This window comes from Lactuca saligna, chromosome 7, assembly GCF_052625555.1.
Source record: "Lactuca saligna cultivar CGN05327 chromosome 7, ASM5262555v1, whole genome shotgun sequence".
NCBI lineage: Eukaryota > Viridiplantae > Streptophyta > Magnoliopsida > Asterales > Asteraceae > Lactuca > Lactuca saligna.
The window spans coordinates 4,976,386-4,991,726 of NC_136423.1; the positions used below are offsets into that span (position 1 = coordinate 4,976,386).

Consider the following 15,341-nt stretch of genomic DNA (forward strand, 5'->3'; position numbering starts at 1 on the left):
CCTAACTTCCTCCACCACTTATTACGACACCAGGTAGAATTACAACTTTCTTTTTTCTAATTGTATCTTTATTCTTCGATCGTGTTCTAGAAATTAATCTTAGTAGCTTTGATTTTAAATTAACTGATTATGTAATTATATGGATTTAGAGCAAATTAGAAATGATGCAATTACTAATTTTTATTGGTGACGAAATTCCTAAATCAAAGAAAATTGAAGCATTAAATTAGAACCATTTTAATTGGCTTTCATTCACATCTTGAGTGGACATTTAGGGCTAACAAACCTTTCATTATTTGCATTTAATGAATAGTTTCCATTTGCAGCTTTAACTTTCATTTAATCGTTGAATGTGAATGAAAACTATGAAGATTTCATGATTTACTGATGTTTATGTTTCATTTAGTCTTGATTTTGTTCCAATTTAATATTGATGTAGTTTTTTTTCCGGTTTAAAATGCTTCTCCAGTTACTCTATTTATCTCACAGGCTAAGGGTTACACCTCCCATGAAGGTTTAGCTCTATTTATGCCACCAATATATATTTGCTGATTGAACATTTACTTTTTCCTTGTTTTATTCCTTGTTATTAGGATGTTTAATCGTTTTTTCTCCATCAAGTAAAAAAATACCCATATATAGCTTACTGGGTTATGGGGTTGTTTCATTTTTACTTAATGGGTTGAACAGGTTAAGAACTAAATCCATAAAGCTACATATGGTTGTTTCTTTTAGCAATGTGTTCTTGTGAATCTCTAGCAATGTGTTCTTGTGAATATTTGGGACATGTATCTTTATAGTTTTATGTCTCCTTTAATGCAAACATCTTCAATAGACTATGTTTCAATAAAATATTGCATGAATGTATATTTTTAACTCCATTTCACTATGCTATTTTACTATCTAATTTCGTTAGTATTTTTTTTTTTGATAAAATGGTGATCAGTATGATGAGCGAAACACATTTCAAAAAATAGTCTGTCCATGCCTGGTTGATAAATTTTCCATAGTTGCCTGCTCAACTATAATATAATATCATAATGTTATTTATTTACAAGAATCACAACGAAGAAATTAAATTTATACAAAAATGTGGGTTTGTGTTAGTGCTGCTTATATCCAAAGGTTTAGTGTCTCTCAATCTCCTTATGCAAAAATAAGTTGCAGAGATTTAGGTGTTGTTTGATTTTCTGAAGCAAAAATTCATAAAGTCTGCGGACCACCTCTGCAACCCTCTGCAGTAGAAGAGGTGGACCAAACGGCTGCAGACTATAATAAGAAGCGTGTTTGTTTTTTTAACATCTGCATACTGCTGCAGATATTAAAAAATTAAAATAAACTAATTTTATAAACCGAAAATAGCTTTTTAATACGTAAAATTTAATAATGTATAACATTTCGGTAAAAGTTAATGATATTTCAGTAAAAAAGAATGATATTTCAACTAAAAATAAAGATATTTTAGTAAAACATAATGATATTTCATCAAGAAATTATCATTATTGAATATAAAAAAATGAAAAATAAAATCAATATGAAAAAACGAAAAAAAAAATAGAAAAAAATGTGAAATAAAATTTTAATAACATATAATCAAAATTTCAGCAATAAAAAAAGAAGAAGAAGATGTTGTAGAGGTTAGAAGAGGCAGTACAAGTGCTGCACCAAACAGAGCCTGCGCAGAGGTTTTTGACTCAGAAGACTTCTAAAAAACAAACAGCTGCGAGATGAAAAGTGTTGCGCGTGTGCTGCGCCGTGCAGCAGTAAGAGGTTTGAAGAGGTTTTTTTCCAAAAAACAAACAGCACCTTACTAATGACGGTTTCATACTGGTTGGCAACACACCAACGCCCAATTTTTTAATACTTTAAATAGTAATATGTCATTGTATCATAAATTTTATATCTTTATATTGTCTTATATCGCTAATTTTGCAGGTTATTTTCACACGTGAATCAAATATTGTTGGATGAACACGTGGCAAGTGGATGTGGGTTCTAAAATCGGAGACTCTTAACAGCTTTTTCAAGCTCATAAATGTCCCAGGTGGTTGTCAATATGTTTAACTGTACACTCTACTTGGGTAAAATACAAAAAAGTACTATGCACTTTCATCAAGTTATCGATTAGGCACTAAACTATTATTAATATAATAGTAAAGATTTTTATTGCATTTGGCGCAAGTACTGGAATGTGGCAAATCATGTAACCTCAATTTACTACCATCCATATAGAACTTATTTAAAAAAAAAGTATAAACGGATGATTACACTGTTATACTTCTTATATGTTGTTTTATGCAACTAACTTTACTTTGGTTCAAAGTAACCTTGGTATGAATACATGTAGCATTTATTTTATCTTTTTTGCTCATCACTGGCTATCAATGTTGTGCTATGTCATAAAGCCATTTCATATCTACCAAGAAAGACCTGATCAGTCTAATATTTATTCTCCATTAATGTTATTAATGCTTGTTATAGTTTATTTACATATAATAGAAACCTACTTTCAGTTGCTTACTCATAATAGCAACCTACTTAGATTTTTTAATTGATAATAGACATGTATTTTGTTTTCATATGAAACAGTGTACTTACATTTACGATATTGATTAGTCAATCGCACTTTATAAAATCCACCGAATTATATATTGCACCTCAAATTTTTAGAATGCCCAAATTACCCTCCATGGGTTGTGCTTTGCACGAGCCACAAACATATATATATATATATATATATATATATATATATATATATATATATATATATATATATATATATATATATAGGACCTAGGGCTTATAAGGATGACAAAAAATCACGAGTAACAAACGCTATGAGGGATTTGAAGTCATAATGCCATAAATCACCGACTCTAGGATAGAAGTAGCTAGAGGAGGTATGATACTGGGGAGGGTCAATGGTGGAGTGTTGGAGATGGTAGGCAGAGGTAGGTTTGTCTCAAGGAAAATGGGATGGAAGCGGGAAAGAAAGTGTGTGATGAGAGGAGAAACCGGGTAAAGCAAAGAAGAAATATGGCGATGATCGTTATCATCGCCATCGTGAGGCATTTGATCACGAAAGCAATAGCAATTCTGCTATGAAGATGAAGGCCCTAGGGGTTTTTCTTGTTTATTGAAAGAGGTCTCGGGGGGGGGGGGGGGGGGGGGTTTATTTTTTGGGATCCAATAGACGGGTGAAATCCCGCCGTTAAAATGCATGTTTCATTAAAAAATTATAAAACGACACTCTTAGATGACACACATTTTATGAAAGACGCCCTCTGCATTTTTTTTTTTTTTTTCTTTTTTGACACTAATTTTAGGGCAACGCACGTGTCCTCTATCCTTCAAATTTTGCAAAACTGTCATTTTTTTAGGGCACGCACAAATGCGTGTCATCTATCAGCGTGTGTCATTGTTTGCACGTCATTAAAGAGTTAGTAGTGCTTTATCCTTCATTGGTGGGGGAACAAACTAGGCCTAACAATTTGGTTGGGTTCGGGTTTGCGGGTCACGGGTTGGGGGGTGGTGGGTCATAAAACATAAACTCAACTCAACCCATATAACCCTTTTAAGTATATGGTTTTGCGGGTTCACAAGTTAATGGGTCAAACCAAACCCATATAACTCGTTTAATGGACAAGAGTTTCTTTGGCCTCTGAGCAGTCTTACACGAGTCGACATCAACAACTATGAGGTTGGTTTTACTTTACCATTCCGTATTTTAATTTCGTCCAATAACATAACAATCTTTCTTTTACATTTCTTATAATCAGATTTGATTGCACATGATTGATCTAGTTTCAGGATGAAACTTGGTAACTATAATAATAATCATTGGATTTATTATCTGCAACTATCAACATAGAATTTTCAATATTATTTTTGTCGATTTGATTGTTTGACGATTTAAAATACAATAGATAAAAACTTACTACTGTATATAAGATGTTGGTGGCTTTTGAAAAGAAAATATTGATTACAGGAATACCAAGAAAATAAAAGTGAAGCGATTTGGGGCATATGAAAACCATAAGAAGATAAACAGGTATAAAGACAATTCTTTTGAGACTTTAAATATTTATCTTTACAATTACTACAATCCCTAAAAGTATGTTATAACGAGTTTTTAAACTCACATTATGAAATTTGCTTTCACACCTTTTGTATTTTTGTTTTACTTTGTGTTATGAAACATTTTTTCTTATGTATCGGTGTGACTGATTTTCTATTTTTTATCGTATTTTGGGGCCATGACATTGACGGATGGTTTAAAATATGAAAAACTGGAACGGCACATCAGATAAAAGTAAAGGATTTGGTGGTAGACGCAAATCTGTCAAGCAAGAGGGAAAATCCATTTGGGGAAATGGCGGCAAGCGTCGCATCTAGAGAGATGCCTTCGGAAACCGTCGCAAAGGTCAACGGAATCATCACAAGCGCCGGCGATAGCTTCGTACTTCCGGCGAAGTACGAAGGTGAGGGAGTCCACTCCGATTTGATCCGCAGCCTGCTCAAAGTTCAACATATCCATCGCGGCCGTGTAACCTGCATCTTCACCGTCAAACCATACGTTTGCGTAATTTCTCTATCTTTCTCTAGCTGTGATTTCACTTCTTCCGTGAAATTTTCTGTTTGCGTTATTATTCTATTCGATAACCTAGAATTTTGTTTATGGAATTTCCTTCTGTAATTTGTGGTTACTTTTACACGTTCAAGTTTGGTCAAAGTATAGATCAAGATCATAGTTGATACGATTATACTCACTTCCAAAACCCTTTTGAAATCCCAACTTTAGCTGCTCTATATAGTTCTGGAATCTCTTCAAATCACTTATCTGTGTAAAGGGTGTTTGGCACTGTGCAGAACAGGTATAACACTTTACATGGAGGAGCAGTCGGATCAATAGCAGAGATTGTGGCCATAGCTTGTGCAAGAACTGTTGTCCACAAAGATAAAGAGCTTTTTCTTGGTGAATTGAGCGTCTCGTATCTAGCTGCTGCTGTGAACCAAGTATGTGTTTGATCCGATTAAAGCTGTTGTGATTATCATGAGATGAGAGTATTGAGTGTTGATATGATATTGAAATCCAAATTGTTTGTATATGAGCAAACAGGCAGAAGTGATGATTGATGCATCTGTGATAAGGAGTGGAAGGAATTTGACAGTAGTTGCTATAGAGTTCAAGCTAAAGGATAAGGAAATATCGACTTACTTGTGTCGTGCTACCTTCTATAACATGCCTGTTGCAAGCCTATGAGGAATGTTACACGTACGTTCTTTTATAATAAGGTTTTCTATATAGCCTTGTACAAACAAAGAGGATGGAGGGAATCTATAACAATGGATGTGTGAGCGTGTGAAAATACCAAAATGCCCTCATGTTACATGTGCAAGGCATATGAGGAGGAGTTGAATGGAAGCCACATAACGGCAGTTGGTGTTGGGGTGAGGGATGAAGAGTGCAAATCTAGTTTGGATTAGGGACAATCTTTGTAAGAAACAAAACCTTTGAACTAAAGGTATTATAATTAGCAAACATGTACTTTTTAGTCCAACTATAATACATAGACAAAATTACATAAATTGTTTTACAAAAGTCAAAAGCTCAGTCCTTAACTTTTTGCCTTTTCCAATATATATTTTTTTCTTTTTATTTATTTACAACAAGATCACAAGAGGTCAAGATACTATCAATAAAATCAAATTAAATATGGCTGTTAGTACTAATGATGCTTGGTGATGTTTCTTTCCATTGGGACAAAACCAAAATGGCTATTAGTACTAATCATGCTTCTCCATTTATATGATATGATCGCTTTTACATCGTCTTCTGAGAAAATAAGAAGATTGAGCATAAGCAGAACCAAGTACGTGGAGATCTTTTTTTTCTTTATTCTTTTTTTCATATATTAGTGTTTCATTAGATTCGTCCGTTTAAAAAAAAAAATGGTTAGTGTTCTCAATAATGTATTCGAATGTGTATGAAATATGCCAAACACTGATAAGAAACTAAAAGATTCGTGAATGAAAACTTGAAATTCATTTTTCAAAGACAACTAACGACATGTAACATAATGTTAGGAAATTAGCGAGCTAGTAACACAAAAGCACCAGTGGTCTAGTGGTAGAATAGTACCCTGCCACGGTACAGACCCGGGTTCGATTCCCGGCTGGTGCATATCAAGCTATGATGACAAGCCGTTTCTGATGGCGGGGTCCATCAGGTAATCATGGAATTCTTACATGATAAAAAGGCACTTCTGAGCTTAATTTTTTATAACACCCGTTTTTGTGTAGTTATTTTCGCTCACTTCACATAACATGGTAGAATGGTAATTTTTGAAATGAATGTGTAAAACCTATCTTCGTGCCTTCCTTCAATTTTTATACATAATTATGTTCAACTAATGGTACAGTTAACTGACAAATTTTTTGAAAGTTGATAATTAAGTTAAAAAAAATAGTTGGAACCATGCGATAGTACTTGATATGGAATCAAAAATATCAAATGTTGGTTTTTAAATAACTTGTTTAATTAAATAGTTAAAAAAAAAAAAACAAATCTTTTTATGGAACAACTAAATTTTATTAAAAGACTGTCAAGAATTTAGAGCAAAAAAAAAAAAGAGTAAATTACACGAATCTTCCCCGACCCAAGTATCAAATTGCACGTTCAATCTCTATTTTTGAAAATTAACCCAGACCGTCCCTCATGTATTTAAATACTACCCGCCCAATCCCTATTATCGTTAAACGTTAGTTTTCTCCGTTTGGGTGCATCACTTGCCTTGCACGCAGGGATATTTTCGCCATTTCATCTTGTGTGCCCCTATTAGAGTCATTGCGCCTCCCCTGCTATCATTTATCTTCGTTGGTCTTCTTCCCCATTACTTTTCCCCCTTTTTCTCCAACCAACAAAAATAGCAGTTAGATGCAATTATGGAGCTGAAGCTATGATTCATACCTCATGGAGCAAGAACAACCTTGGAAAACGTTACTATGCTTGTTCTAACCCGGTTAATTTCGATTTCTTGATAAATCTAACCTAATCTCCTAATTTCTCCTATTTTCTGTAAATTTTAGCATTGTTAAATGTTTCTACACTTATTTTGCAGGCTCGTGATTGAAAATTCATTGGTTGGGTGGTGGAGGATCAGAAATGTGTTTGTATGAACATTAGGATGAAGCTTGAACAACAAAATCTGAAACTGAAGTTGTATCTAGCTATTAGTTGGTTTCTGTTTGTGTCAATTCTAGTGTACAACGTGTAGGATAAGTTATCAAATATGTTTACCTTTTAGTTATACAAACTCAAGTTGGATGTATCAGTTTGCATGTTAATGAAAATTGGGTGTTCTTTTGGTAATTGCCAAACATGTATTCATACCAAAGTATTCATACCAAAACAACAATTTATATCATACCATTAAGTATTCATACCAAAACAATAATTTATATCATACCATTAAGTCATCAAACCATTACAAACATGGATTCATACATTAACAACCTAATTAATCATTAAGTCATTCAAACCATTACAAAAATTCATCAAGTCAACATAGTTTGAAGTACATCACCATCATAGTTAAAGAAGTAGCACAACATTAGTTCAAACTGAAATTACAAACCCAAAAGGCATGAAAGAACATTGTTTCAAGTACATAAAAAGCGTTAGCCAGCCAAAAGACAAGAAAGTAATACACAAACACTAAACCATCTGACTTTTTCCATTGTTCACAACACTTGAGTTCTGTCCCACACCAACATTTTGTCCCACATCACTACCACTGGCCTGTAATCCTCCCACTGCCTTCTCCTTGCAGCTCCTACCATTATGCCCAACATTTGCACACCTTGAATACCTAACTATTATGGTCCCTATAGCACTATCATCTTCAGTAGCAGATCTTCTTCTTTTCTTTTTTGGCCTACCAATAGGCACATGATGTTTTGGTGGTAGTAACTTTGTTGGACAAGGACTTTTTGCCTATATCATCCTCCCTTTAATTGGATCAATTTTAAAGGCATACATCTATTGCCATGTCTTCAACGCGTATGTTGGGTGAACCCATGTTTCAGGTATCCCAAGATTCTCATTATTTCTCCTCATATCCCATATAGCTGCAATTGTGTGCTTGCATGGTATGCTAGTGACCTCCCACTTGTTACATGAGCATGTATGTTGTGTTATGTCAACTGCACATTGGTCCACACCTTCACCACCTGTAACCTGATACTTCTAATTTCCACAAAACACAGCCCTATACTCTGCAGCTTCACCTTTGATCTTCTCTAGAGTCTTGGTAGCTGTAGGAGTTAGTGGGCCATAACATTTGTCAATTGTCTTTTGGAGAATCCAAGTATGAAGTATCCAACAGTCAAATATCTCAACACCCTTGCAAACAAATCATTATTTGCACCAAATATTATTGCACTGTTTCTCATGCAAATAAATGAATGTGTTGCCATGAAGGCAAACACATAGTTAAAAAAATCATGTGTAACGTTTGAATGACATCAGGATAGAGAGTTTTTTTGTGGGAAAGGCACTTATTAACATTGTTACTCCAGTCAAATGTACAAACATCCTTGCAAACTAGAGTTATATGAACAACGAGGAAAGACAAGTTGTCAGGAATTTGCGGTTTTAACCTTTAACAAAATTTTGGTTTGTTTATACTGCAAACTTGCAACTTTTTTTTTTTTTGGTTTTACCATTTTAACAAGCTCAACTGGTCACTTGCATACGCCACGTGTATGCTGAGTGGGAATTGTATGAACAACGAGAAAAGACAATTTATCAGGAATTTGTGATTTTACCCTTTGACAGAATTTTGATTTGTTTATACCACAAACTTGCAATTTTTTTTCGGTTTTACCCTTTTAACAAGTTCAACCAGTCACCCTTTGACAGAATTTGCGATTTTAACAAGTTCAACCAGTCACCCGCATGCGTGCCCCATGTGTGTGTTGAGTGGGCATTGTTATATGAACAACGAGAAAAGGTTTACCCTTTTAACAAGTTCAATCGGTCACCTGCATATGCCACATGTGTGATGAGTGGGCATCGTTGTATGAACAATGAGAAAAGACAATTTGTTAGGAATTTGCGGTTTTACCCTTTGACAAATTTTGATCCGTTTATACCACAAACTTACAATTTTTTTACGGTTTTACCCTTTTAACAAGTTCAACCGGTCACCCGCATGTGTGCTGAGTGGGCATGGTTATATGAACAACAAGAAAAGACAGTTTGTTAGAAATTTACGGTTTTACCATTTGATAAAATTTTGGTTCATTTATACCGCAAACTTATAATTTTTTTCGGTTTTACCCTTTTAACAAGTTCAACCAGTCACCTGCATACGTGGCATGATACGTGTGTGCTGAGTGGGCGGTAGACACGTCACATAGGCGGATCATTTTTATTATATTAAATATTCACAAAATCATAAGGAAATGGAGTGCATAGGATTCGAACCTCCCACTAACAATGTAGGGTGCTTCCCGCTGAGCTAAATTGCTTGTTATGTTTCTTTACCTAAACAAATAATATATGTTGTGAATAATAATAAAACATTTTAGATGACAAGAATTTCGTATATATATTTATTAAACGATTAAATATCATATGTACCCGACTTAAACTTTAAATATCATATTTGTCCTTATTAATGCTTTAAAATATCAAATTTGTCCAAATCTATTTTTTTAATATTTTTATTATTTAATAACCTTTTTCTATAATTTAAAATCATTATAATTGTAAAAAACATTGTATGGACAATAATGTCATTACCATCTAAATGGCTTGGCAATTAAACACGATCGTAACCGTGACCCTCTTCCTTCCCCTGTTGCACCTTTCTTCTTGCAAACAACTATTCACACTAGGTAATTGTAATTCGTCCATATTCCTATTTGCCCTCTCTCCATTTCAATTCATGTTTTTGATGAATTTTTATTAAGCTAATATGCAACAGGTAATTATGTTTACTATTATTTATGTTTGTGTTTGATCATAGTGTAAAATATTCCTGTGATTTAGTATGGAAGGGTGTTATGGACCATTTAGTTATTTTTTTTAGTTTTAATGGTTTAAAATTATAAAAAAAATGATTATTAAATAATAAAAATTATTAAAAATTTGATTTGGGCAAATTTTATATTTTAAAACATTAAGAATGATAAATATGATATTTAGAGTTTAGGTTTGATATATTAACTTTTTTTCTAAAAATAAAAATGGATAATGATCATGGTGTTTTTTTTAATACGAGTGGTTTTTTTAGAAAAAAAATGAATAAAACCAACAATAGAGGTGATAATGGATGCAAAAATATATATCCAAACGATGAATTTTTTTAACAAAAAAGAAAATTAAATAGTTAATAATTATATGAAAATTTTCTTTGCTTTAAATTGTTTGAAATAAAATAACGATGTACTCCTATAATATACTAATAGTTTTAAAATATAATTTGAGGAGACGATTGCAAAGCACCAGTGGTCTAGTGGTAGAATAGTACCCTGCCACGGTACAGACCCGGGTTCGATTCCCGGCTGGTGCATATTAAGCTATGATGACAAGCCGTTGCTGATGGATGGTCCCATCAGTCTCACATGAATCTCATGTAAAGTGGCGCTTTCTGAGCTTTCTTCTTTTTCTTTTACAATTTTAACATCCCATGTTTTGGATATTTTATAATTTTATCCACTTGTTTTTTCCATTGCCTTTTTCTTTTCGATCCAACAAAAATCAAACCCAAAATTTTGATGTTCTTCCTTTTGCGTCCTATTCTTTAACAGAAGCAATGCTGTATAGTAAAATAAGTAAATTTCTTTAGTAAACATTTAACTCCATGATACTTATAATACAATTTACAAATATAATACTTATAAACATGTAGTCTATTTTTATAATTTTATGTGGTCTTTATATCATGTACATACCATAATCGTGATAATTGCTACTTACAGCTAAATTGTGAATACTTTTCTTTTGACTCATTCACATGGAAATTACACAACTAATAACATAAACGTTCTTTTTGGAGGTGGACCCATTTTGAAATTTGAATCCCAAATGTTTCAACTTATTTATTTAATTTTTCTTCCGATTTCTCTCTTATATTTTTTCCTACTTCAAAATTTAAATCCTTGGATTGGTTTTTTCTACTTCAGAACTTTATAAAGGTGATTCACGTCTTTGTCGATATTAAAGACATTTTATTTTATAAAATAAAGTTTTTTTATGTTTACTTAATTATATATGTTCAATCCACTTTACGGTTGGTTTTTATCGATATTTATGGTTGTTGCTGTCAACAATTGGGCCAACACAACACACTAGCAATCAAACAAGAAAACTTAAAACACCACCCACTAAAAACATAAAGAAAATTTAAACTAGAAACGAATAATCTTTATTGTAAATTGCAATCAAACTCTGTACTTTCTACATCGAAATCCCATAGTTTCTCCACATAGTATAGACTACAACCAATATGCAAAAGCCACACTCAAGAACCTACACATAACAATATAATGCATAGAGTACAACTCATAATGCACGTTGTACAAACACCAGCGATGAACTAAACTATACCTTACAAGTTACAACATGCACATGTATGTCACTTTACATCTCCAAGTAAAATATGCCAAAATGGGAAGATTTTTTGTATTAAAAATTTACACTAATATGTATTTTTATCACATAGGAATGAGATCGTTTTTAAGGATGAAAGAAAAAGGTTTATTATATTTTTTATACTTCATCACTGCCACTTTGGTTGGTGTTCTTTAGTATATTGAATTTGCAAAGAGGACAGGTGGCATTAATGTACAGCCATTTATCGATGCACGGGGCATGAAAATGGTGACAACACGGGAGCTCACGGAGTTCGGTTCCATCATCATACGAACAAAGGCAAATGCAACATTCCTGTAAAAAAAAAAAAAAAAAAAAAAAAGTCATAAATATTACTGGACTGGACATGCTTTTTAGGGCTATTTATGTCTTTTCACAGAGATAATCAATCTTGACTTACGGCATCTTCCTCGGATAAAGCGCGTTCAACGGGGGAATCGGTGTCGCATTCTATCATTATTCCACCGTAACCTTTTTGAATCTCCCCATTTTGTTTCTCGAAATCATCAATTCTTTTAAATTTGTATTTAGGGAGTCGTTCAATGTCATCCTTGGTTGCACCCTCCTATTTCAAAATTCAAATTAATAAAATTACTTTGGGAAATATGAAACTTGTTTATTGTGTATTTATCACTTAGATTCATGGTAAGCTTCGATAACATAATTTTAAAGATACTGTTATAAGTAGTTTTGCACTATTTTTAAGCCTGTTCAACAATATAAGCAGCTTGCTGTCACATTTTATCACAAACTCTGTTTTTTGTGCTTAAATTCATACTACACTTCAATAACATAACTATAAAGATACAGAACTTAATTTTGCACTATTTTATTAAGTTTGTTCATTGTGTGCAAACAATTCTACAAAAACATAAATGATTTGTTGTCACTTTACCATTCCAGTTTCTGACCTTCTATCACAAACGGATATGCTTTTCAGTTATTTTTCGTGCTCAAATTCATACTTAACTTCAATAACAGTTAACATAGATTTAAAGATATTAGAATTAGTTCCACACAACTGTAAGTTAGTTTATTCTGTGAGAACAGTGCTACAAGTTTGTGACATATCACAAAGGAATATGTTTATCGGTTTTTGGTGCTTAAATTCATTAGTAAATTGCAACAACATAATAAAGTTTACTATGTAGTATGTTTATCAGTTTTTTTTTGTGCTTAAATTTATATTACACTTATATAACATAGTTCTAAAGATATTAGTTTTGCACTTTTGCACTAACTTAAATTTGTTTATTGTGTGAAAGGAGTTCTACAATAACATGAATGACTTGCTACCAGTCGAATTTGTGACCTTTTATCACTAAAAAGAAAGCTTATCACTTTTTTTGGTGCTTTAATTAAACTTCTTTAAAAATATTAAAACTAGTCTTGTACTAATGTACTATTTAAAGTTTGTTTGCTTAGTCAGAATGCGTGAAAACAGTGTTATAACAATTAACAGCATGAAAGACTTGTCAATCGAGTTTGTGACTTATCACAAAGGGGTATGGTCATCGGTTCTTTTAGGTATTAAATTCATAGTAAATGTAATATAACATAACTTTATAGATACTGAAATTAGTTTTGCACTATTTCAGGTTTCTTTATTGTGTGAAAACAATGCCACAACAACATGAAAAGACTTGTTTCCAATTGCGTTTGTGAACTTCTATCAGACAAGAGTATCGTTATCAGTTTTTCCAGTGCTTAAATTCATAGTAAACTTTATTAATATAACTCTAATGATATAACACAGATTCTTGTACTATTTTAAGAATGTTTATTGTGTGATAACAGAAACAGCGCTAAAACAAGAAATTACCTGATCAGCCACTGCATACAAGATGGCAATAATACAAGGTAGACAGCAGCAAACAGCAATTCCAACAACACATGCCACAGCAACGCAGATGACCACAAAAAACACATCAAATGCCAAGAATGTAATACACAACCTGAAAAAGAAGCCATGTATAAATCATCACGAAGAAAAGAAAACATTAATTTTAAACACTGAACTTTATTTGGATGAAAAAGGAAAAGAAAAAGGCAAACCAGTATAATTGAGGTGCATTCAGAGTAAGATGTTGACCACCGGAAGACACCCAATAGAATCCAACAATCCACCAAATGAACGAAAACATTGTATTAGCAGACTCCAAATGCTTTGCCACACTGCCACAGGTAAATGTAATGAACTTGAAGTGTTATGCAAGAAGTAACTCATAGAAAACTGGTGTTTGTGTTTCTTAAACATAATGAAAACTTGGTTGAAGATTGTACCTGGTATCATCATCATTCTGCAAACTATTTGATGGAAAATCTGCATTCTCCCCTTCATCGCTCCCTGAGCTAGAAGAGTTGGAACTCGAATTTGAAATTCGATTTCCGTTATTAACTTCCGATCTCAAATTGCCACCATAATCCGATGAACGTTGCTGGTATCTGTGCTTGTACTCAACACACACACAAATCATATGAAGCAAACACTGGCACGCGTATCCAACAATCCAAAGCCTCAAAGGTCTCTTTGGATTCTCCTTTCGGCTCATAATCAGTACAGAAATCGAAACAACAATAAACGCAAGATTCCAAATTAGGTCTAGGATCACAATCGGGCGTGAGTAAGCCCAATCGGTCTGCCGTTCTTCGATTTGCTCAGCCGCCGATTCCCTCACACGCATCGACGGCTCACGGAGCATCCGTCGGCTACTTGCGCGACGGAGGAATCTCGCGGCGCCACGGAGGGAGGGAGTGCCTCTGGCGAATTGGCGGCTGCGGAAGATGCCATCGGAAGTTGGGCTGAGCAACGGCGTCGAATCGATGGTGGTGGAGGTGTCTTCGGAGGAAGATGACGGAGATTGAGATGGCATCGTGGTCGACATGGTGAAATTGACAGAAAGGGTTATCGATTGGATCGATGGATCGAGTAACGGAGATTGTAGAAAAACCCCAGTTGTAGTTAGAAAGTTATCGATGAGGACAGTTGGTTGATGAAACGGACGGCCATGGATTGGGTTGTTGGGTGAAATGGGGCACGGCGGTTGATTGGAGAGTTGGAAGAATACCTCTCAATGTGTCATGGATTGGAGGTGGTGCATCACAGTTTCGCTTATTCCAATAATCACTAAAAATTATTACAAGGAAATTGGTTTGTTAATCATAAAAACTTATATATATAAAAGATTATATTGGTTTTTAATGACTCAAGATAATAAATTTCGTCTACTGTATATAGTCGGTTGCTTTTTTTTTTTTTTAATGGGATGATTACTTATAAAGTAAGATAGTTTAAGTTTTGTTTATCTAATATTGAATTTATTATGTTATAATCCGTGGAAACCACGGGTGGTATGCTTATAATTATTATATAGATAAAAAGGAATATTGTTAATAAAATTTAAAGTCATCCAGGAACATTGAAGCATAACCAAGAGCCATCATCGAGAGTAACATCCTATTTTTGCTCCACAAATGAAAATAGCATGCTATTTTTGGTTTAAAAATAAAAATGGAATGTTATTTTTGCCTAAAAAATAAAAATAACGTGTTATTTTTAACTTAGAAATGAAACCATACTCTTTTTTATATCAAAAATGAAAGCATCATGCGGTTTCTACCATTATAGTTAACAACTTCTTTGTAAACAATACACCATCTCTTCTCATAAAATATAGTA

General features: G+C 33.4%; 2 protein-coding genes and 2 non-coding genes across 4 annotated transcripts; 3 read left to right on the forward strand and 1 right to left on the reverse strand.

Moving 5' to 3' along the window:
• Positions 1–4,291: 4,291 nt before the first annotated feature.
• Positions 4,292–5,589, forward strand: LOC145003761 (uncharacterized). Its single transcript, XM_078962673.1, has 3 exons — positions 4,292–4,582; positions 4,870–5,016; positions 5,120–5,589. Exons 1-3 carry the CDS (start codon positions 4,373–4,375, stop codon positions 5,261–5,263), a joined length of 501 nt encoding a protein of 166 aa, XP_078818799.1. The 5' UTR covers positions 4,292–4,372; the 3' UTR covers positions 5,264–5,589.
• A 524-nt stretch (positions 5,590–6,113) lies between these two features.
• TRNAG-GCC (transfer RNA glycine (anticodon GCC)) lies at positions 6,114–6,184 on the forward strand. The gene has a single exon. It is a non-coding gene; the product is annotated as a tRNA-Gly (tRNA).
• Positions 6,185–10,509: 4,325 nt separating this feature from the next.
• Positions 10,510–10,580, forward strand: TRNAG-GCC (transfer RNA glycine (anticodon GCC)). The gene has a single exon. It is a non-coding gene; the product is annotated as a tRNA-Gly (tRNA).
• An 832-nt stretch (positions 10,581–11,412) lies between these two features.
• Positions 11,413–14,808, reverse strand: LOC145005115 (E3 ubiquitin-protein ligase At1g63170-like). The gene is made up of 5 exons (XM_078964165.1): positions 13,946–14,808; positions 13,718–13,837; positions 13,485–13,617; positions 12,063–12,227; positions 11,413–11,956 (listed from the first exon to the last, which is right to left on the reverse strand). Exons 1-5 carry the CDS (start codon positions 14,545–14,547, stop codon positions 11,780–11,782), a joined length of 1,197 nt encoding a protein of 398 aa, XP_078820291.1. The 5' UTR covers positions 14,548–14,808; the 3' UTR covers positions 11,413–11,779.
• Positions 14,809–15,341: the final 533 nt, after the last annotated feature.

Excerpts from the sequence above, each read along its gene's own strand:
- LOC145003761 (XM_078962673.1), top strand. The coding sequence starts at position 4,373 with ATGGCGGCAAGCGTCGCATCTAGAGAGATGCCTTCGGAAACCGTCGCA. Across the intron at positions 4,583-4,869 it reads CCGTCAAACCATACGTTTGC|AACAGGTATAACACTTTACA; the intron begins GTAATTTCTCTA and ends GGCACTGTGCAG. Across the intron at positions 5,017-5,119 it reads TAGCTGCTGCTGTGAACCAA|GCAGAAGTGATGATTGATGC; the intron begins GTATGTGTTTGA and ends ATGAGCAAACAG.
- LOC145005115 (XM_078964165.1), bottom strand. The coding sequence starts at position 14,547 with ATGTCGACCACGATGCCATCTCAATCTCCGTCATCTTCCTCCGAAGAC. Across the intron at positions 13,838-13,945 it reads CAGAATGATGATGATACCAG|TGTGGCAAAGCATTTGGAGT; the intron begins GTACAATCTTCA and ends TACCTGTGGCAG. Across the intron at positions 13,618-13,717 it reads AATGCACCTCAATTATACTG|GTTGTGTATTACATTCTTGG; the intron begins GTTTGCCTTTTT and ends CTTCTTTTTCAG.